This window comes from Cyprinodon variegatus, unplaced genomic scaffold (genome assembly GCF_000732505.1).
Source record: "Cyprinodon variegatus isolate N-32 unplaced genomic scaffold, C_variegatus-1.0 Scaffold933, whole genome shotgun sequence".
Taxonomy (NCBI): Eukaryota; Metazoa; Chordata; class Actinopteri; order Cyprinodontiformes; family Cyprinodontidae; genus Cyprinodon; species Cyprinodon variegatus.
Genome location: NW_015151386.1, coordinates 168,652 through 192,602, shown reverse-complemented (window position 1 = coordinate 192,602; position 23,951 = coordinate 168,652). Strand labels below are relative to the sequence as shown.

The window sequence follows — 23,951 nt, the reverse complement described above, 5'->3', positions numbered from 1 at the left end:
GTGCGTTTAGGCCAGGGTTCGGCTTTGTGTGGACGGGGCCTTAGTCACAGTAAAAGAAGCAGGACTACACTGAAAAACAGGCCAAGCTCCGATGGTCACAAAAGGTCCTTATTTACAATTTGTCATAGTTGCTGCAAATATCTGCTATGATAATGCTATTGATGAGCACTTATAAAAAAAAAAAAAAACCCTCGCCACAGAAATATTGCCCTATGAACACCTTAGAGCAGCGGTCCCCAACCTTTTTTGCGCCACGGACCGGTTATATGTCAGACAATATTTTTAAGAACCGCCTTTAAAATGTGGGCGGTAAATACGATCAAATAAAATGATACAACAGGCATAGAATCAAATACAAACAGCATAAAAATAAAACTCACTATTATGTTGAATTAGTGGGAGCCCTGAGCCTTTTTCTCCAAAACAAGCCGGTCCCATCTAGGCGTGATCGGAGGCAATGACAAACGAAGTGTGCTCCTGATGTCCAGTCTGCTCCGTAGCTTTGTTTTGGTCGCTGTAACTGCAGAAAATCCCGCTTCACAAAGATAGGATGTTATAGATAGGATGCGTCTTGACCTGAATTAACCTGTGTCGTGAGGTACAGATGCACCGACTGATGTAATTGGGAGAGAATACCCCAATTTTGTTTTTATATTTTTCAAAATAAAACATCACTTAGACTCTGATTGTTGATAAATTACATATATATATTTTTTTCTGTGCGGCCCGGTACCAAATAACCCACGGACCGGTACCGGTTTGCGGCCCGGTGTTTTTTTGGACCGCTGCCTTAGAGCATGTGGTTTCTGTGACACAGGGAGCTGTTAATGCTCTGGCCTGCCAGTGCACTCACAAAGAGCAGAAATAGCCATTGAACCCTCACCTCTTTTAAATTGTCTTTTAATTTTAACAGTAAGAAGCTGTCCATTTAAAATCTTCTGTAGCTCTGCAGTCACATATATATGTAAGAGAACATTCAGGGTCTGTTCAGAATCCACAGTGTGCTGAGAGTTTTAGCTCACGGTGTTCTCAGAGTTTTGGCTCACAGTGTGCTCAGAATTTTGGTTAACCACAGACTGAGTCGAGAAAAAGGGCAGGGTACAAGAAGCTGCTGTTAGTTTTCTAATGGAACCCAAAACTGCACAAAATTCCAACAGGTGAAATATGTGAAACAGGAAAAAAAAAGCAAATAACACTTCTCAGCAGCTCGGGCTGTTGATTACGAAGCTGAAATGTGGAAATTATGACAGGAAATCTCTTGGGGATGTGTTGCAGAGACGAGAGTTGACTTCCTATTCTAGCTCTGCTGGTATTTTGAGCTCTTAAGCAACACGTTCCCTGCAAGAAGGAGAGAGAAGCACAAGAAGGCGAACGCTGAAGTATGGTCAGAAGCTTCTAATTGAGAAAAAGGAAGACATGTGAGTAGCATGTATTTACTTATTTTCCATGTTTTTTTTCTAAAATTCAGAAGATTTTAACATCAGATGCAGAAAATCTGAAAGTTTCCACCCGTGACTGTTGTTCACCTAAGTTTCACCTCAGAGGTTTCAAGTCGTTGCTTTGTTAGTGGAAGACCGGTGTTGCTGAATGTGTGCGTATATACGCTCTACAAGCACATTATAGTGTTAATATGTTGGTCTCCAGGGCAGTGCATGCTTCTGTTAATGGGACAACAGCCATCCCATGGAGGGGCAGCAGAAAGAAACTTTCACTGCTGGAGAAACTCAGGAGCTGTCAGGATGCCTGGTGTCCTGGGGCCCCCTGGGACCGGGATCGGGCCCATGCTGCTATCAGCGGAGCACCAGCTGGGGTAAGAGCAGAATAACCAGAAAAAATACTTGTTTGTTGATATGAAGTTCATAATCTTGAATAATTCAAAAAGTGAGATAACCTGCTGATCAATCTGCTCATTTTTTGACTTAACATGTTTACTCTGTAATTGTCCATTTTGTATAAAAGCAAGTAATTATGAATACGTTTGATTTGCTATATTATTACCTCAAAAGTCACTTAAATGAAATAGAATGTGAGGGTTTGTGATGTTAAAGATAATATAAAAAAGAAAAAAACAACTCTTTCTCCTTTAAAAATGTCCCCCTCCAGTGAAACTCAAAGCATCTCCGGTAAATTGAGAGTTTTCAGAAATCTGAACTGATTTAAAAGGTAGCTGCTCATGCGATGAAATGTCTCGATTAATTCTGTGTACTGACTATTGATTGATCGGTTATTCCTCTGACATCACTTTTAAATTCTTAACCCTCTCAGGCTGATTGTTAGCTTGGTATCATAAGGTATTAAAATACAGCTACAAAAATCAGAATATGAAAATGAAATTCACTGTTTATCTGCAAATCACTTTAAAACGTCCAACAGATATTAGCCTTTATAGTTTCATTGCGCGTAGACTAAAACAGCTGAAGGTGTTTGATGAGTGTGGCGAAGAGATCAGGAAAACCCAAAAGTCAGTGCCTTAGAAAATTATGTCAGTGAAAATTACATTTTAAACAGAAATATCAGTCTAATTTTTTGTTGTTGCCTCGTTTTGAATGCAATACTCCATCAGTATTTTGTGGCGTTGAAACAATCAGACTGTGTTTCTGCTGAGATGTAATGGAGGCCCAGGTCGTTTTTATGCAATGTTGGTTTCAGTGCCTCTCATCTTTTTCTTCACTTCCTTCGCTTTCTGACCACAATCCCAGATATTCTCTCTGTGGTTCCGGTCAGGTCAGGTGTGGTTAATGACGCAAAGTAACACTATCGTCACTGAACCAGCTTTTGTTACTCGGTACCTGCCAAGTCCTGCTGGAGAATAAAATCAGCGTCTCAATAAAAAGGGAAGGATGAGGTGCTCTAAATTTCCTTGTAGGTGAATGGATTTATTTTCTGTAGATTTACTTTGTGCTGGTTAGAAAACCTGGTGGACCAACACCAGCAGATGACATGGTGCCCCAATAATCTACGACAGGAACCTGGATTATGTGTGCCTGTGTAGTCTTCCTTCTCAAGGAGCTTGATTTTGAATTAAAACTCAACCTTTGCTTTAATCTTAGAAGATACCTTAGGAGCAGTGATCAATAGTCCTGCTCCTTATTAACCATTTAGAAATATGTTCCTATTCAGCTCAGAATTTCCTATAACCAATCGTGTCATTATCTCCTTGTGGCTGCTGTCAATGAATGTCTGTTGGACATTTGGCAAATTGGCCATCCTCCAACCAAGTGCATAAAATGTGAATTATAGAACAAAAAACATTTATTTTGATCTTCTTGACTGTGATGGGGTGGAGGCAAGTTGCCTTTTGCCCAAAGACTACTAGATATCAGCGCCAGCCCCCTGAGACACTTGCAGAGGAGTTTTAAAAGATTAATTCATTAACCGACCCATAATAAATCTATACAATAAACAGTGTTGACTTTCTGAATTAAGTGATACAAGGTGATCTTGTCTACACTGCAAAAACCATCTAGGAATAAGTAAAAATTTCATAAATTAGGTGTATTTACCCTTAATATGCACTGAAATTGTTTTTTCCTATTGTAAATGTAAATTGCCATGTTCCATTAGCAAACTTTCTCACCTACCTCCTCAGTTCAAAAAGAAATTCAATTATTTTAAGAAAAAATGACTTATTTAGATTTCAATTTTTTGCAGTGTATAACAGTTTTTTTTTACTTTTCCTTTAAAATTGGGTTCAGACTAATTTCATTTCTATATTTCCATGATCTGAAAACGTGTAAAATAAATAAAGGAAAGAAGTGTGTGCTCATGTAAGCTGAGAATGGAGCTGAACATTTTTAGAAGAATGATGTTTTTATGTTTGAACCTAAAAGTATGGCATCAGTGCATCAACCAGACATTATCCCACAAGAAGAAACAGGAGGAGGTAGTAGCATAAAGACCCAACAAACCCGCAAACTAGTATCGAAATGCCGAGTCCGGATTGCTTTTCTGTCCTAAGTAAAAAACTTAATACACTAACTGAAAGGTTAAATAGCTAATTTGAAAAAGGTTAATATGCTAAGTTGAAAATTAGATAAAATAAGTTCCTATATCAACAATAATGGGTTATGTTGTAAAAATGATGTGTGTTTTATTTAATTTTTTGCTTTATGAATTTCTTACGGAAGTACTCTTTGGGGTTTTTTTCATATTAGGGCAAGTGATATGAAAATACTTATTTTTCAATATTACAATAGTAATAAGGTCTTGTTCTGTCATCCAATAACATAATTGACTTGAAAGTTTGAATTTCTAAGTATTTCACTGAGTGAATATAAAGGGTTAACTAACCATGTGAACAGAACGCTGAGCTCTATTAATCCCAAAAGGAAATTAACTGTTAGTGTAACTCAAACAGTTGTGTAATGGCAGCTGGAAGTCCTTTTGGTCTCCACTCAAACATTCTGGGTTTAGCTACACTTACAATAATGCAGCTGTACCTTTTTTTCATGACTGGCTCGGCAGCCTTGTCCCTGCTGCTCAAAAGCATCCCCACAGCATGATGCTGCCACCACCATGTGTCACAGTAGGAATGGTGTTGTTTGTTGTGTTTGGTTTGCAGTGGTCAAAAAGTTTTGTTTAATTCCAGTTTGACCTGACTTCCTTCCTCTATACCACCTTCTTATGTTTCATCTGGGTATTTTATCTATTTGCTTTTGTAAGGCTGTTGATCAGCTTAGTTATGTTTGAACCGGTCTAAGAAGCTTTTAAAAACAGAGTCTGTAACTTCTTTATTCCTCATAGTCATTTCTGATCCCTTTAAATATCCTCTGTCTCTAAGTCCTCTTTTATTCTGGCCCTCTCATGTCCTCTCTGCTTAGTTCTGTAGTCAAAGTCTTGCTTTAACTCAAAGGGTCTCTGATCCAGGTCAGCTTATGAACAACTCTCTCTATGACATCAACAGTTCCCTTTTTTGTTTGACATCTGAAAATAAAACAGACTCCTTTTTAGGCCAAATGCAGAAGTACTGTTGAATAATATCGTGTGCCTATCAGGGAAATGACATTACAAAATGAATGCACCAACGGTGGAGAGGCACTGTGAGTAGCAAAATGCTTTTTCTCTCTATATCAGGATCATTTCAAAGTATGGTTTGCTGTTAACTAGCAAGAAATGCAAAATGTTGAGCTGCAGCGTCAGGTTATCAACCGGACCAATTAAAGCAAAGGAAGACTTTTTCTGTAGCATCTGTGTGGTGTTGGGTTGTGGAGGTTGTGGTGTGAGATAGATAAAGAGCTAGAAATGATTCGGCTGTTGGGCAGTTGTGAATCGACCAAACAGTCTCATGCGAACGTTGTCTGTGTTGCTGCATCTCTCCGTGTTCAGAGTTAAGCGGCTCAAAGTGATCTTGTCTTTATTTCTGTGCTTTCTGGTCTAAAAGCCACTTCCTGCATGCATTGTTTTAGTATTTTATGCTTTCTGGTGTGTAGGAACACCTCTAAGCTGAGTTTAATGGCTACATGGATGTGCTTTTTTCTTAAACAACTCCACTGTTTGTCAACCAACCGCTTAAAATGCTTGTTGTGTCTGCTTCCAGGAAAAAGAAAAAAAAAACAGACGATGCAACAGTTTCTATTTTTAATCCTTTATTTTTGGTATAAATGTTAAAATCGGTGATTCAGTTTTTCAAAATGCTGCTTTTTATGATGAAGATTCAAAACTTTTTCAAAACTTCCTGCTTTGAGCAATGCTCTTCATGCATGTTACTGAGACAAGCTATCATCTGATCAGTGGTGTCAAAAGTACACACATATGTTACTTAAGTAGAAGTATAGATACGGCAGTTTAAAAACACTCTGGTAAAAGTTGAAGTATCAACTTGAACTCTTTACTCAAGTAAAAGTGAAAAAGTATGTGCTCCAAAAACTACTGAACGTATAAAAGCATAAAGTAACCTTTAAAAAAAACAGCCAGATGCCGCTATATGAATTAAAAGCTCAATTTTTTGAGTATTTTAAAGAATTCTTTGAGATAGGGCCAAGGATGAGGGAGGTCTGTTTGGTCTCCATCTCCCGATACGCTCTCGCCTGTGTCCGACTTTTAAGACATTTTAACATCTTTTTCTGAATCTGACATTGTAGCATGGCATAAAGGATTCACGTTTGCAGTTTGAAGAACACCTGCTTGCTTCTGATGATTTCCTTTAGCTAAGCAATGAGTGTTTGCGTTATATGGCTTTTCACTAGATGTGGATGGAGCCAATGATCTGCATTGGATGGAGCACATGACGTGAAATAAATATTTATAAACAATAAACCTAAGCCAAGAGTAACGAGTAACCTTTGTTTTAAAAATGTAAGGAATAGAAAGTACAGATACTTGTGTGAAAATGCAATGAGTAGAAGTCAGAAATAGGAAGAGAAATAAGTAAAGGAGTAAAGTAAAGAAAGTTTTGTACTTCGTTACTTGACACCTCTGCATCTAAGATATATATAAATATATATATATATGTATGTATATCAGAAAAAATTTAAATAAATAAATATATATACATATTTTCTGAATTGGTATTTGTGCACAAAACAATAGACATCACAATTTCTTCTTGACAAAAAAATAATCCAGGTGTCAATATGTTGGATAAAGCGGTTGAACCAGTGATGTGGCTTTAAAATGCTGTTAAACTGACCTATAATCTTAACCTATGTTGCTGTTCCAGAAAAATTCCTAAAGAAAAATTCCAAATGTTCAAATTCCTACAGCATTAAAAATATAGATTCATCTTTATTGTTTTAGCAAAATAGGCATTTCTTTTTCAGAGACGGTGTTTCAAATGAGGAGAGGGATGTTAACTCGAACATTGTTCTTTATGACCTTTTAAAGTAAATTATATTTACCAAGCATCTATTACATCTTTTTAGATGCACCAATCAAAGTGATGTGACCACTGAAAAATCTGGAGATCGTACAAAGCTTGAATTTCGTTGGCTGATAACAATTTCAGGTTAAGAACAATCAGAAAAAGTCAGGGTTTTCTGCTCTGTATCTTGGTACATGTTTTCTTTTTTTGCTTTTTAACATGGATGGTTTGAGAGTTTGAACAGTTTGTTTATCAGCACATGCACTCAATCGAAAGACATTTGAATCCAATAAGTTAACAGAAACGTTGAGGCTGCCAAACTGCTCACACCACCTTATTCAGCAGTAAATTCGGGTCACTGACCTGGTGGGAGCTGACCCTTTCTCTCAGGGTCAAATCAACTTTTTTTTTTTTTTTTTTAGAATATCTCTTTACTCTGCAAAATCAAACTTTCTCTCGATGTGGACCAGTCTCTCTGTGTCTGCTGCTGAAAAGCATCCCTACAACTTGATGCTTCTACCATCTTGTTTTCCTGCAGGAATGGCATTCTTGTGCTGATGACATGCAGGGTGTGCATTTTCCTTACTCCATAAAATAGGGGAGTCGCCAACATGTCTTTGACAAACTCGTTCATTTTACCAAATTACCTTTTTTCTGGCTCCTCCTTAAAGGAATAGTACACCCAAAACATGATTAGCCTTCATTTTCTATTCACCTCCATGCTGAACAACACTCTGGAGTATTTTTTTGATATCTCAAATGCATCTGGAGATCTGGGAGGCTTCTTGCTGTCTGCTGACATTCAAATAATGGAGGTCTATGGTGCCCGAGGCAGAAAGGTCCATAAAAGTCCACAAAAAACGTGTCAATATTCCTCCATACTGCTCGTCCAATGTATTCCAAGTGTCCTGAGTGGGTAGCATCCAGAATTTACTCGAAACGAAGTCATTTAGAATGTTTTTAGAGCATAAACAGTAGTGTATAGGATTTCCTGAAAGCGCGCGCCGGCGCGTTAATGACGCTACGGAAGCCGGCAGACCAAACCAGATGAAAGTGCGCATTCAGCGTCTGCTCTGCCGATAATGCAAGCGTAGAAGAAGAAATGTGCTGTTTACCTGTGCAAAGAAAGAAACAACGAAAGAAAAATGTCTGAGGACTTCAGTGTTGAGGAAGAGCATGAGTTCTTTGCCGAGCTGAATGCGCACTTTCATCTGGTTTGGTCTGCCGCGGTTTCCGTAGCGTCATGAATACACTACTGTTTATGCTCTAAAAACATTCTAAATGACTTTGTTTCGAGTAAATTCTGGATGCTACCCACTCAGGACACTTGGAATACATTGGACGAGCAGTATGGAGGAATATTGACACGTTTTTTGTGGACTTTTATGGACCTTTCTGCCTCGGGCGCCATAGACCTCCATTATTTGAATGTCAGCAGACAGCAAGAAGCCTCCCAGATCTCCAGATGCATTTGAGATATCAAAAAAGTACTCCAGAGTGTTGTTCAGCATGGGGGTGAGTAGAAAATGAAGGCTAATCATGTTTTGGGTGTACTATTCCTTTAAGGTCGAGCTCTTTGGTTCTGCTGTGCTCCCTGTCCCGCCTCTCTGATTTATGCCATCCTTACCTTGTTTGTGAGTTTTGGATGGCGGCCCTCTCTTGGCAGGTTTGTTTTTGTATCTGCTTTTCATTAGGATCTGCTGAACTATTTTTTTCTGTAGAAGAACATCAAATATTTTTATTTCTAACCTGACCCTGGTTTGTACTTTTCAACATCATCAAGGCGTCACTTTTTCTGCTTAATGCTGGACTGGGTCACAGGAGGAGTTCATTTAACTAATAATGGAACTATTGGTTGCATCAGTTGGAGGCTTCCTACCAAAGAGGGTGGATCCATATGGAAAAAAAACCTCCCATTGCTTGTAAAAGCTTATCTGACATTTTTTTTTCCTTCCACTCAACTTTCCACAAGCATACCAAGCCCTTATAAGAAGAGAAATTTCTTGTCAGCCCTCCCTTGCAGAGGATTTCACAGCTAAGTCATCATTCTTTGCCATGACTGTGTGGAATATAAAAATGACTGTAAATAATATTTCTGTTTGAGGATCCATTGATAATTTAACATTCCTGTTTTCTGCTTTTAAAGTGTTTTTAAAATAATTGAAAATAAGAATGGTAGAATATTTAACTGAGTAGAATAATTAGCTGAGGAGGAAATGCATAATTTAATCAATCTTGCTGTAGTATCTATTGAGTAGAAAGGCTGAGAGATATTAAGCCGTGTCTGTGTCACAGCCCCCCATTAAAGTAGACTGCAGCACTGATAGCATCTTCACATATCCACACTGTGTTTAAGTCTTTGTCTGAGAGATCAGAACATCAGTGTCGCTAAAAAGACATACTGCTGCCGCTTTCAAAAAACCACACAATGACAGTGTCAGCTTTTTATACCCACCCTTCAGTGTCTTTTTTCTTGTGGTCTGGTTGCCATGGAGCCCCGCTGCGTGGTCTGTGTGTGTTGGTGTTTCAGATGAAGCGTCTTAGTGCTCAGCGCGCTTGAATCACACTTCAGACAGCTAAATGAGTCACTTTGTGTTTCCCTGCAGAGTTTCCTGGTCGTACGGGACTCTGTGACGTCTCAGCCCTGCCTACTTTGTGTTTCTGCAGGGGATCAGAATGGAGAAGTTCTGGATTATAACATGAACTGCACCGGGACAGGTACGAGACAGGACTCTGTCTGGGTGGAATCCGGTCACATGATGTCCCTTGAGTTTCTCTTAAAGAGATTATTTGAACCAATGAGTAAACAGGCCAATGATGTCATCTGTTAAACCACTGCCTGATGCATTCAATTGTTCAATAATAGTACTTATACATAAAAAGATTTCCCCGTTATCCCAGCCGTTGTTTTTGTTGTTGTTGCCATGAACAAGCTATAATAAGGCCTAATTCTTGATGAATATTAGATGCATAATCTGGAGCTGTTTGGCTACCACCCTGCTTTTAAACATAGCTGACAAACTGTCTGTAGATTTGATGCCGGGACTTTCCAAACTTCACATTAGTAAACATTATTTTTTTATATGTGGGATGGATTTCTTTCTTTAAGAACGTTCAGCTGTGCCTAAACTCTTTCATTTCATTGTCTCCAGTTCACTGCAGATTATGATTGTTAGTGTTAATTTTTATTTATTTATTTAATTTTTATGGGGGGGGTCATTGAACTTACTGACCAGACATGTTTGTTTGTTAGACCAGGAAGAAGATTCCAAACAGCACAATGCAGGCTGCCGTTAACCATTTTGCAAAGGCCTGATGATCTGTAGGGGATTGAATACTTTTTGTGTCTGCTAAAAAAAATTCACAATCAATTTTTACTTGTGTAGCCAGATCCTGCTGTTAAATAAATACATGTTTTTAATTCTTTATTCCTGTAAAATTAAATTTTAAAATATCTGATAATAAAGCCCATGATGAGTGTTTGCATCATGAAACTAGCTATGAAAGAATCAGCTGACCCTCTCTAAAACCTGCTTACTAGAAACAATCCATTGTCAGGAAAAAAAAAAAAAAAAATACCACATCTTAAAAAAAGCAGCAAGCAAAACTGCTCGAGCCGTTACAGCAAATTTTCTGCAGAAGTCCTCTTTTCAGACTTCCTCTATCAGGTTTAAAGTATTTCCCAGAATTTACATTTCTTTAAACATGTAATAACGCTGAGCTGCCCACTCTTTCTCTGTTTTTCTCTAATAGCCTTCCAGGTCTCTGCGTCTCGTCTGTCTTTCTCAGAGTTGCCTCAGCTGGTGCTTTTCTACTCTCTGTCCAGGTAAGAATCAACTTTACCACTTGGGTCAAATTTCCACACTGCAAAAACGATCTAGAAATAAGTAAAAATTTCTTAAATTAAGTGTATTCACCCTTAATTTGCATAGGTAAATGAGGTAGTTTGCCAATTGAATGAGTAATTTTACTCTTTAAATAAGATAATTAGATAATATGCACTTGAAATAAGACAATGTAATTGTGTTTTCTTATTTTAAGTGTAAATTGTCTTGTTCCATTGGCAAAATGTTTCTTTTACCTCCTCAATTCAAGACCAAATGCACTTATTTTAAGAAAAAATGACTTCTATAGGTTTAGATTTTTTGCAGTGCAGATATTTACAACATTTTTGGTAGATGTTTAAAAGTTCTCTTTAAAACATTTTCAGTTTTATGCTGCAAATGGCTACTTTAAGTTCTTACGAAACGACTTAAATACATTTTAACATAGTATTATAGAGCCTTTGCAAAGTATTCACACTGTTTCAACACCTGGCCTTTTTTCTCTTATCTAGGTGTGTTAAAGTTAAGGCTGTTTTTTTCAGAAAGGGCCACAGGGTTATGAAGTGAAAGCAAAATTATTCATGAATTTTATCACTTCTGGTAGTGTGACATACACTTATATTCATCTTCTTCTTTTTCACTTTGCAAAAAAAAAAAAAAGACGAGCTTGGTCAGAGTGGATGAAGAGTATCTGTGAACAACTTTTTTAATTTTGCCACGAAAGGTTTTGATCTGAACTTTGATCCAAATGCTCTATTGTATGAAATATCTTAAACTCTTACCAGCTTCCTCATCCCTGATGAAGGAAAACAGGCCCAAAGCATAATGCTTCCTCCGTCATGTTTAACTATAGGAACAGTATGAAATGTACAGTACATTTTTTCAGGACGATTTGTTATTGTGGGACAAAAAGTTACCTTTTGCTCTAAACAGAGGGCCTTGTTGCACATCTTAACAGTATTCCTCGGACGGTTTAAAGCAATTTCCAAAATGGACTTCTCCTGACTTTCTAAAAGCTGCCTTGTTCTTGCCACTCCTCTGCAAAGGACAGATTTATGACAGTCATGACTAGTCTTCCTTTAGACAGAATCTCTGAGGTTGGAGATTTTGCTGTAATGACAATTATAAGAGATTATACAAAAGTCACAGAGCTTTATATTAATATTTGAGGTTACAGACTAACTCCTAGTGGTCTGGAGCACTTCCGTTATGTGACACCAGTTTGCAGCTTTTCTCAAACCACAGTTGTTTAGCATCATTTATTTATATGGAGCTGGTTTTTCTCTGGAATACGTGTCTACTTTGATGCTTTCCGTTTTCTGTGATTGCTTCATTTTTGTCTTTACTTTGTTTAGTTTTTGTGTTTGTCTGTCCATTGAATTTCTCAATTTGCTAATGTCCTTTTTGTGTTTTCAAAAAAATGTTCACCGGTAATTTTTACATTTTTCCTCAAACATGGGTGAAAGCCATGTGCATTTTCCCATTCACTTCACAGTAATGTGCAATTTTTGTCCTGCTCTACCAAATACAACCCTAATAGCATATGGTACACTAATTCGCTGTTAGTTGTGATTTGACTGTATCATAAAATATATTCGTACCACTTTCCAGGTATTTTTTTTAGAGGTGTATGAATACTTTATCAATGCCTTGTATGAATCTTTATGATCTGTCTCTTTATGTGTGTGTTTCCAGGGATGTTTTGGCTGTCTGCCTGTCCATTCCCAGTTTGATCTACAGCAAAAGTGAGATGAACAAAGATCATCTCTCCCAGCTTGAACCTAGTGAGTCTTTTGTACCACTTTCCAATATGAAGAATACAAAAGTACAGTAATATTTACTAAAACTGAGCAAAGTTATTTATTTTTTGCATTACAGATACTTGGTTGTCCCCACCACCTGAGTATCAGACAGAAGAAGTGCCCCAAAAGGAGCCAAGCCACGTGATGTGCTCCATACAGGTGTGTTAGTCTGTATCAAAGATAACTCACTGAAGGAACAACTTCTCTGTTTTTGCTCAGTGAGGAAGTTCAACGTCCACTGATCCTCTCAAATGCTGGTGAAGAACAAAACATTCATTTAGAAACTAGAGGAGAAACTCTGAAAGTTACATTTCCGCTAAAATATAATCTCAGCTCAAGAGAACAGGACATGCTGTTATTTTAGCCACTTTCAGAAATGTCCAAGAGAGTCTGGCTAAAGACCTGCACTGTCAGGACCCTTTGTTGCAGAACTGCACTGTGAGGTGACCTGCTCTGTCAGAACCAGAAGATAATTTTAAGCCTTTTAATGTTAAAGCGAAATAAGATAATAAGCTAATATACTGGAAATAATTTACATTCCCATGTTTTTTCCTGGGTCCGCACAATAGAAATATAATCATCAACAGAAATAATCATCTGTTTAATAACTTATATATATAACTTATAAATATAGCTTATATATATACTATATATATATATATATACACATGATATATTTTATATATATATAAATTGCTGAATATCTAGATACTGCATGACCAAAACAGCCAATAAACCTCCAAATTTTATATATATAAGTCTAATAAGTAAAAGAAAATCACCCAAAAATTACATGATAAAACACAATTTTCTTGGTCTTTGAGTTGGAAAAAGAAAAAGAAAATTTGTCTTCTTCTTACAATAGTATATTATTTTCTTGAAGATTTCGAATATAATGTCTAAAATAAACTTCCGGTCCTGACATTGCAGGAGACCTTTTTGTGCAGGTCTGCAACAAAGCGTCCTGACACTGCAGGTCTGCAGCCAGACCCCTCTAACGTCTCGAAATGGTTGTTAGTAAAGTTTTTAGGTATTTCCATGCATTTTATAACAATTCAGTAAACAATAAAAGAGAAAAAGGTTTGGCAAGCTATTCCCTTTTGCAGGAAAACACATTTTGATTCTGATTACTGGTTGAATTTAAATGGAGAAAAATGTTTTTGCTTTATACTCTGGAACTGATGAGGATCACCACCTTTTTCTACCACAGTGCAAGTAATTGAAGGTTTGCACTGAGTAGGCCTACTTCCTGTCTGATGCTGTTATGATGTTTTTTCTTTTTTTCAGTATCTTAAATATTTTCTTTTATGTTAGGGCAGGGTTTCTTTTAAGGTAATTTTGTTCCATTATTTCTGCAAACAAAGGACATCGTTTGAAAATAGAAACTTAAAAACAAAGTTTATAAAATTTGCAATCCAGATATAAACCTTGAAAAGCATCTTATTTGGAAAAAAAGGTTTTGAGAGCAACTTTGTTGTTTTTTTCTCAGTTGGTATTTTTGAAAATGGATTTGTATATTTTCTACAAAAAAAATGCTTTTAAAATGATTGTTTTCAAAATATCTTTTACTGATTTTTTGTTGTTGTATTTTTCAGATTAAGTTTTACGAATTGCATTCTTTTCAAATAGCTCCTTTAGATATATTCTCTTTACTTGAAGACCAAACAATCGCTCACTCTTCACACTCAAATTGACCAATGAAAATGTTGTTGCTAATCTATATGTAAACCATTAGAAATGCACCTCAGTCCAGAGAAAAGTCCCAAAACTGAATAGGATATGACCTGTAAAGCATTGTTTTAAAAAGAATACTATTTGTAAAACTTGAAAAAACTAATATAAAAAAATATATTTTTCAAAGTTATATTTCTAGATTGCTTTTTTTCCTCAAATTTCCATTTTCAAAAGTGTTCTTTGCTTGCAAGAATAGTGGAAAATTCCCTCCATATAATTGAACTTTTTTGATCTCACATTGAAGAAATGTATGTCTGCATTTAACCCATCCCCTTGGGGAGCAGTGGGCTGCCGTCGTGGGGCGCCCGGGGAGCGGTGTGAGGTTAAGGGTCTTGCTCAGGGACCCAGAGTTGCAGTCTGTGGGAGTTGGGCTTGAACTCAGAACCTCAGGAATTCCAAGCTCTATGCCCTAACCGTTAGCCCGCCAGTCCTCCTATTGCACCATGCATATACAGTGCACCCACACTTTGCATAGTGGGCTTGTTTAACAGGGTATACATTTTAATTTCTGCTGCTCTGATTTCTCCCTTTGGTTCAAAGCTCTGGCTCTGAGTGAACTGAGCCCATCAAACAATTATTTGCTAAAATAATCAGAAGATTGGTCAGACCACCTTGCTGTGAGAGCCACTTCAAACACTCAGGGACGAGCGAGCCTGAGAGTACAGATAGAGCCTCTGCAGAGTAGCATTAGCAATGGAGGCAATGTGCAGAGAAGAGCACCAAGCAGTGCAAATCCAGGGTTAGACCCGGTCTACAATGATTAACAGAACTCAGAGATTTGTTGTCAATTAATGACTTTACACCTTCTGTGGGGAAGATTTGACTATTTAAGTGATATGCCAATGAAGATTTGATAAACATAACTACATAGAAGCAAACTTTGTACATTCCTATGTTTGCTATCTGAAACTACCTCCAGGTGATGCAGGAGGTAAATATGACATTTCTACATGCTCAGGTAAAGATCAGATAACCTATGCTGCAGAATCCTAACAATTATAGACTTAAAGCTGCCTACCCTTATATGATATAATGCAAATACTTGTGATATGGATATTCATTAGATGATTCCATCCATCCATCCATCCATCCATCCATCCATCCATCCATCCATCCATCCATCCATCCATCCATCCATCCATCCATCCATGCATGCATCCCAGGACCATTTTCCTCCTGCAAAGCAAAAGTGCTGCAAACCAGCAAATAGTTCCAGATTAGAGTAAAGTGGAGTTGTGCCACACATCAAATAGGAATCCCAATCAGACATTTTTTTATGGGCTATATTGTTTCAGATGCAACACGTTAAAAAAAACCTCTTATTTTTGTGAGATGTGTTAATGTTTTCAGTCTTTGAGGCAAAACCTTAATATAAATCTTAATGATGAAGATACTTAAGCTAACAGAGAAAGGTATGGTCACTGTGTTGATTGATGTTGGCTAATAATAGTTGATATTATTAATTCTGCTTTCAAATACAAAAATGTGATTTCATGTTTTTACTCTCAAAATCATTTTGGAGCCCTACATTTGAGCTGCTTTAACATGTAAATGGGATATTTTTACTTTTGGTTTCTGCCTTTGTTTTATTGAAAAAAAGGCCTCCATGGAACTGGAAGCCACTTAACTGAAGGTTTTACATTAGTGATAACAATACTGTTCTTCCAACTGTTATACAATAAATATTTTTAAAATAATACATTTATACAACATCTTGAGAACATCTAGAATATATCAATGGAAAAATATTCAGAATATAAATAATTATTTTCTACATTTTGATGGGTTCAACATATAAACATATTTACCTCTAGTTATAGATTCTGGTTGCCAATGATACAAAACGATTCTCCACACTGGTAGGTTGAAATCACTTGGCCCCTGACATAATTAGTTTGTAATAGCTCCGTGGTAGTGGTGAAAAATGGCTTCTTCTTAGAGTTACATTTTCTTAGATTTAAGCCAAAACAAAAAAAGAACTAAAACTAGAGAGAAAACTTCGTCAAGCTATCGAGTGTTGTTGCTAAGTTAAAGAATTAAAGAGGCTTAGAAAGCATGCAGAAGTTTCTGCTTTTCTGAACTAAATTAGATGTTTGGTTTGCATTAGACTTGGTTACTGGCTTAAAAACAGTACAGAACAAAAGTTGGTTAGCCCAAATGAGCCGCTTAGTGACAGGGAGAAGTTAAACTTGTAGCAATCACCTTTAATCAATGCTTTTTAAATGTTTGGTGGTCTCAGGATGCAGACGACAGAATAAACATTGGCAATAACTGAGCTTAAATAAACAACATTCTGCTCCACTGCTTGTTTTTGTTCTTTTATAAAGCTGACTTCCTCCAATGGAGCCTTGTGTATCATAAATCCCCTCTACATTCATGAACATGGAGACGAGTGGTTGACTCACAAGCCGGCGGGTTTACAGCTGTCACACATCCGGCGAGAACGACGCCTAAGCACCACTCGGACCTGGGCAGGGGCCGGGATACAAAGCAAACGAGCCACCTCATTGGACCAGGAATCCAAATATTCCAACACAGAGGCTGCTGGTCAGATATAAATGCGTTAAAACATAATAGCTACATTTTAAACAGGTGGAAAAGCGTTCATTTAAGAGAGTGTGGTGTTTTTATTATACAGGTCTGACCAGAGCCAGGTCCGCTGATTCCCCACTCACCCCACAAACACCAACCGAAGTGGTCCTCAGGAGGCCGAGCCGGGATTTGACATGCAGCATCCATCAGAGAGCAAGCACGGGGAGCCTTTCCACTCCCACCACACCAGGGACGCCTGAGCAGCACCGTCACAGTAGTCCTGTACCTCAGTCACCTCACAGGGTCTCATGGATTGAAGATGGAGTTTGGTTGCCTCCACCCAGGCCTTCTTCTCTGCTCCAGCCGCCATCCCTAGAGCTTGATTCACTGTCGATTAGCAGCATAGAGGAAGAGCAGGAGACCCAAATAGCTAGCCCAACACCCCACCACCCTTCAGCACACCGTCTGGCTGATAAGGTCATGCACCGTCTGTCAGCTGTGGGCCAGGCACTCGGTGGACTGGTGTCCCAGAAGAAAAGGCTGACCAACAGAGTGGTAGAGCTGAGCGAGAGGAAAGGAACTGCTTTTGGAGAGACGGTGAAATCATTTGTAGAGGTGACTCTTAAGGGTGGTTCTGATCCCAGTGGGCCGATGGGAGCAGAGTTCCTACAGGAAGTGAGGTCATCACTTTCATCGCTCAGGGAGATCCTGTTGGACTATCCAGACATTCAGGCAATACTGGATAGTATTACGGACTTAAATGACCCTGAAATTGGTGAGTGAACCAATGCTTATTCTGAAGTACTGTTAACCACCATGTCTACCATCAGAATCCATTATTTCCCAGTGTAGATTTCTCCTAATATGTCTTTGAATCCTTCTCTAGACTCCCTGGTGGAGATCACCCTCCACAAAGTGGCCTTGAAACCCGTCTCCTCCCATCTCTATTCTTGCATTCACACCGCCCGGACCAACGACGGCAGCTTCCAACGCCTTCAAGGAAACTTCCTGGTGTTAGAAAAGAACGGGGTCGAAGAACTTGGTGGATCGAAAGGAGTAGGAGTCCCTGATCCTCTCACATTAGACAGAATACAACAGAGATGGGCAAGTATGCACGAAGCATACTCTCCAAACAAGAAGATCCAGATTCTTCTCAAAGTCTGCAAGAGCATTTACCATAGCATGAGCGCTAATGCCACTTCTAGCACAGGTAGGCTGTTGTTTGCAGAGCTTTGCATTTATTGGTATTCCAGTCCGAAATGATGAGCTGTATACAGGGATGTCATTGGTTCCTGAAACGCTCCTCTTCTACAGGTACAGTGTTTGGAGCAGATGACTTCTTACCGTGTTTGACCTGGGTTTTGCTCCGTAGCAACCTGATCAGCTTACAGGTGGACACTGACTACATGATGGAGCTGCTGGACCCAACACAGCTACAGGGAGAAGGTGAGACCTGCAAAATATATTCAAAAAGTATTTTATAGCACTAGAACTCGTTCCCTTTAAAATCCAGACTACCTAATTTTGATTTTAATTAGCAGTACTGCACAAAATAGATCAAATAGGGAAATTCCAGTTTGCATTTGTCTAAGACCTCAATTTACTACTCTAAACAAGCATTTTTTACTGCAGTTATAGCCATAAAACAAAATGACAAGCCTTGAACTTGTCACAGAGCTCTGCTCAATCCATCAACTACCAATATGGCAGAACTGCAAACCTGCTGTGAAATGGGTGTCCACCTTAGCAGACTGACAAAGAGAGCAGATATCAGCAGCCAAGAGGAGCATGGTAACTTTGGAGGGGCTGCAGAGATCCACAGCTTAATGGAGTGAATCTTTTCACAAGACAACCATGAGTTGTGCACTCCTCTATTTTGACCTTCATAGAACATGGGCAGGATGTTAACAACAGCTGAAAGAAAACTACAAGAAGCATAATTTGCAGCATGTCCATATTACTGCAAGCCATGTAAGGATCACAGACACATGCAAATTACTGTGTTTAGGAAAGCTAACTTAGTACTTTGCATCATACCTAAAGGGAAAGTTTCAGCAGAATCATGTTTTGGGGATGCTTTTTTTCATCAAGGAAAGGGAAGCTGGTCATAGTTGAACAGACTTCGGTTCATCTCAGTATGTATTCTGGTCCACTCCTCATAAGCAAGCTGCTTTAGTTGTTTCGGGTTTGAAGGGTACCTTTACCAGACGGCATGTTTCAGCTCCTTCCAAAGATGCTCAGTAGGATTTAGCTCAGGGCTCACAGAAGGACCCTTCAGAACGGTACATTCTGGATGTTTCTAGCTGCGTGTTTTTTGGTCATTATCCTGTTGAAGACCACCAGCACAGTTCTCTCTAGAATCGCCTGATAGTCTTTAGATTTGATGTTACCCTGCAGATTCAGGATGCCCAGATAAAGCAAACCAGCCCCAGGAAATGAAAGAGCCTTTTACTGATATGCTTCATCTTTCCATCTGTGAAGATAGTTGATCTGCTCGACAAAGACTCCCATTTTTATCTCATCTAGCCATTGGAAATTCTCCCAGAAGCTTAGTGGTTATTCAACATGTCTGGCAAATTACAAATGGGCTTCTCTATGATTTCTTTTCAACAATGGTGTCCTCCTTGGTCGTCTCCTGTTAAGTGCACTTTGACTCAAACAATTACAGATCCTGCAGTTTGACACTGGTGTTCGTTGAGGTTGAGGTTCACCATTAATCTCTTTAGAAGTTTTTCAATGTCATTTTGTTACCATCAGTTTTCTTGCTGAGGGAGGCTCTTTGTGGATCTTAAATATCTAAGTGATATGTGCAACTGTAGTCAAGGCATTATAGCCTTTTCCTTCAACATGCTTGTCTGAAATGTTGTTTCATATCTCCTGATACAACTCTTTCCTTCGCTTCCTCTGGTCCATGTTGAGTGTGGTACACACCATGTCACTAAACGGTGCAGTACCACCTGTAGTCCTATATATATAGGCCCACTGACTGATATCAAGATTTTAGACACATATAACATTAATGAATAGACACAACTTGAATTGATATGTTCCTTTGGTCACATTATTATCAGTCTTTTTTAGGGGTACCATGTATTTTTGTCCATTATTGTTTCATAGGCTTATTTTTCAAATCCGTCTATGGAAACATGAATGAAAAACATTTTTTTGACTTTCATTTGTTCATTTTCATTAAATTGTTCTTCATATTTACTTTTTTTAATAGTTCAATTATTTCTGTGAGCATTGTGAGTTTTTTCCTTATCAAACAAGGGGTTCGAACGATTTTGTTCACATATGTAAATCTGTCAGAAAATTATTGCCAAGATATATGATGTCCACAGATGTTCCCCTACCAACTTATCAGTACTCAAGCTATTTTCCAAAGAATAATACATTTTCTAGGTTGTTGTCCTGTACCCGGTGAATTGCCGGTTTGAACCCCTGTTTTGTCCTTGTCTGTCGTTATGTCTTTGGGCAAGACGGTTTACCTCTTTCCCAGCTGTTGCTGATTAATTCTGTTAAAGTGACCCAGTGTGACTGTGGCTATAATGTTAAAGCTAACCACCATCAGGGTTTGAATGGGTAAATGACTGAATGTTGTGTTGAGCACATGAACTGGATAATGTGCAACCATTTGCTTCCTGTCAGAGACATACCCTAAGACACTTATAGCTGTAGCAGTTAAACCAAACCTTAGAATAGCTAAATATAAAAGCCCCCCACAATTTTAGATATTTGCTTTGAAGGACTATTTAAAACTGCAATTTTTATCCATCCGTTTGACTTCAACAGTATAGTTTTATTTGATAAATGTTTATAAGGTCTAAGGCTAAAATATTTTTACAATAACATGTTCACTGAAGTACAATCAACCAAACCACAGCTTTCATACTGTGGTGTCGATTTATCTGTATTTTCTCTTTTCCACAGGTGGTTACTACCTTACAACTCTATACGCCTCTCTCTTCTACATCAACAGCTTCCAGCCAAGGTTGGCTGCCCGTCAGCTCAGTGTAGAGGCCCAACACTCTATTAATCAATGGCATCGTAGGCGCACGCTCCACTGCAACAAGTCGCGTCGCAGCGTGCAAAGACGGACGATTCGCAGGCAGATGGCCAAGCAGAACCTAGAGACAGAAACTAAGAGCAAGAGTAAAAGTGGGACAGAAAATGAGTCTGAAGAAGCTGGTGTTACAGGGCAGAGCACAGAAACTAGCACAGAGGCTGACTTTATGCCAAGTGAGAACACAGAGTGTGAACAGGAACTGGAAGACCAGCCACAGACCTCTGTGCAAACTGACTTTCAAGCTGCAAAACAGCAAGAGATGATGACCAGCGAACAGGAAGACAGGCTGAGCGTTTGTACTGAAACAGAAGAAACTAAAGATGATTCTGATGAAGAGCTAAAAGGAGACCTGAGGTGACAAAATTTGCTGCCAATAAATCATGCATGAGGAGAGTTTGTTCTCACAGGTGACACATTTGCCTACTAGGCCAACTTTTATTTCTTTCCTAAAAATGCCATCATAGTAGTATTTGCATTTGGACATCACTGAATCCCCTGATGGAAACCTTAGTCTACTGTAGGTGTTTCTGGGGAGAAGTTTAATGTTTGCTCCATGCTGCTGTGAGTTTGCCCTGTGTGCCCCAACTTTAGTGAGTCTGACTTCTGTTTCTATGGTTGCTGTTTTTTTTGTTTTTTTTTAAGATATTTCCAATCATTTGTCTAGGGTGCAAACAGCTTTTTGCTTTCTGAAACCTAATATCTGGTCCAACCTCTCCTCATTTCTGCACACTGAGACGCAGAGTCTAGAGATAAGGCATTTGGCTTAAATGAGGGTTTGTCAAACAAAAAAAGCTTCTCTCTTAGTCTTAACGTAAAATGCCTTGCATTGTCATTTGTACTCCTTGAACTTTTTCACATTTTACGACTTTAGAACCAAAGACTACATCAAATCTAAACATGGCCTAGTCAAAGTTCAAGTCTTATCAAATTTAGAAGCTATGGTAATGCTTGATAGTTGATGTTTACAGACGCTCCTTATTAGTCGCTGAGAGCTTGAGCTGTTACAGAAAGACTTGATAAAAATAAATATTCGTAGATGTGCAAAGCTTGTTGAACAAAACCCCAAACATACCTACAGTGTCAGCTATTTGGTGTTAAAGGTGTCGACTAGAGGACTTACACACACACACACACACATATATATATATATATATATGTGTGTGTGTGTGTGTGCATTTAACACTTTCAACTTTCTGTATTTGGAAAATACAGAAAAAGCTTAAAACCCTTAAAAAACATTGTGTTTCTACTTCTTATATTTACTCTGTGCAGGTCATTTGCACAAAATTCGCATTTAAGTTTGTAGCGATTAAGTGGGAAAAAATATTCAGTAATAAATAAATAAGAGGCTGTAGTTCTATTTGTGAAAAGATTCAAAATGAATCATGAATTCACTTCAGTTTACAGCGGATCTTTCTCCTCTATTCCTTGTAATTGGATGTTATGGTTTGTAAAAATTACATTTTGCAGGATAGTTACTGAGTTTTGATTCAGACTGATCAGTATTTTCTCTTAGTCCTACAGAAAAGCCTTTGAAGCTATCAGATGAATTCAGATCTATGCAAAACAAAATAATTTTTTTTATGCTTTTAAATGGATAAACATAAATGTGCCCAAATTTAAAAAACATTTTTAATAATTTCTGCTAGATGTTCACCAGTGGGAAATTTGACAGCCAAGTTACCACCTGAGATGGATTAGTCTAGTATGACAGTTAAGCCTTTAGCTGTTTATTTATTCAAGGACACCTAATGTTAAGTTGATTTCTGTGATCAGACTTAAGTTATACACTGGTGTAATGTTGCTATTTCCTTTCAGACTGCTGTTTCCAGCTTATTTATCATTGTACATCATCAGATGGTTGTCAAAAATTGTTCTAAGTAATCTTTATTTAACTGAGAGGTTTATGCTTGAGATTATATATTTATGTATGCAGCTAAAACGTTTTTTTTTTATTTATCAAACCGCACCAGTGTATGGATGCTATCTGTGGCACTGTCATTATGTCTGCCTTCAAATAAAGATGTCTTCCTATCCAATTTAACTTGCTTAATGTCTAAAAGCATCTTGGTTTAAAAGCATTTTATTGGTTTTCAGCTCCTTACACAGAGCCTCAAGACTAAGAGTGGATTTTATTGGAAACAATATGAAAATTTTGCTAATTCAGGGGTTCTAGAGCGATGTTTTCCTCCTGCACCACTAGAGGGCAGCACCACACTGAAGCATTTACAGTAGTTTTAACACAGCCTCGAGTGAAGTTGAACTGAAATAATGCATCTTTTGTGGTTTGAGGTTTATTTTAAGTGGTATTTCATTGTAACATAAATCTACTCTAACTAAAAATGAAATATTTGTTAATGTTTTATTATTATCAGGAACAAAGTAGCGATGGAAATCATAGCAGTTCAGTAAAATGGTTGTTTCATTTTCATTTTGTGATTAACGTCCATATTAAAGGTGGAAAGACTCAAACCCCTTTATCTGAGAGGAGAAAATAGCAGCAAACTTAATAAAGGTTCTCGTTTCTTTTAAATTTTGTTATCATGTTTGGTCCCTTTGGACACAAAATATTCTCTCACAAAGACTGTGAACAATGATGTTTTTTAGCATATTCATGAATGCCAGTATATTACTTCAGTCTTATTAAACATTACAAATTAGTCATACATTTTCAGAAAGGGTAACAGTAACTCTAAAACAGGCCATACACACAAAGAAGGTTTTTGAGAGTTTTAAACATATTTTTATAAGTTTTGATGAAATGAGTTTTGCACCTTTGTCCCTTTAAGGGAAGTGCTCTTTTAAGCATAGATATTTTGGATCAACATACCTCTCCAAATCAATGCAATAATTGACTTCAGTCCTAAACATAAAATTGTTTACCTCACAGCTTGATGATTTAGGTTAAAAGTAATGTTTTAATTTTACTAATACTTTTCTCCTGACATAAACTATTGTGATGTGATGGCGCCAGAGTATAATAGAAAATCTATGGAGCGAGCTAAAGATGATGGTGGTGGCAAAGAGGTCTTCCAACCCGAGGGACTTGAAGCTTCTCACCAAAAATAAATGCTTGAAACACCATTGGAAAAATGCAAAAGCTGCTCTGTACTTAGAAGAATTACATTACAGGGATTCTGCCTGTAATGATTTTTTCCCACCAATTTTAATGAACGGCAGGTTTTATTTTTATT

At 37.9% G+C, this 23,951-nt stretch overlaps 1 protein-coding gene across 2 annotated transcripts; it reads left to right on the top strand.

Moving 5' to 3' along the window:
* The first annotated feature begins 1,170 nt into the window (after positions 1 to 1,170).
* LOC107100056 (ras and Rab interactor 3-like) lies at positions 1,171 to 22,783 on the top strand. Of its 2 annotated transcripts, XM_015398412.1 has the most exons (12): positions 1,171 to 1,418; positions 1,645 to 1,810; positions 9,406 to 9,517; positions 10,553 to 10,625; positions 12,319 to 12,407; positions 12,502 to 12,584; positions 16,487 to 16,706; positions 16,798 to 17,466; positions 17,578 to 17,901; positions 18,006 to 18,137; positions 20,622 to 21,153; positions 21,434 to 22,783. In XM_015398412.1, coding segments are annotated over exons 1-11 (2,364 nt in total). In that variant the 5' UTR covers positions 1,171 to 1,416; the 3' UTR covers positions 21,116 to 21,153; positions 21,434 to 22,783. The 2 variants fall into 2 exon arrangements, with proteins under 2 accessions (XP_015253898.1, XP_015253897.1); XM_015398411.1 differs by lacking the exon at positions 21,434 to 22,783 and having other exon boundaries at positions 20,622 to 21,279.
* Positions 22,784 to 23,951: the final 1,168 nt, after the last annotated feature.

What these genes read in the sequence shown, in the direction of transcription:
- LOC107100056 (XM_015398412.1), top strand. An exon ending in TCAGCGGAGCACCAGCTGGG is followed by an intron (nt 1,811 to 9,405) that starts GTAAGAGCAGAA and finishes GTTTCCCTGCAG; the next exon opens with AGTTTCCTGGTCGTACGGGA. An exon ending in ACGTGATGTGCTCCATACAG is followed by an intron (nt 12,585 to 16,486) that starts GTGTGTTAGTCT and finishes TCTTTTATAAAG; the next exon opens with CTGACTTCCTCCAATGGAGC.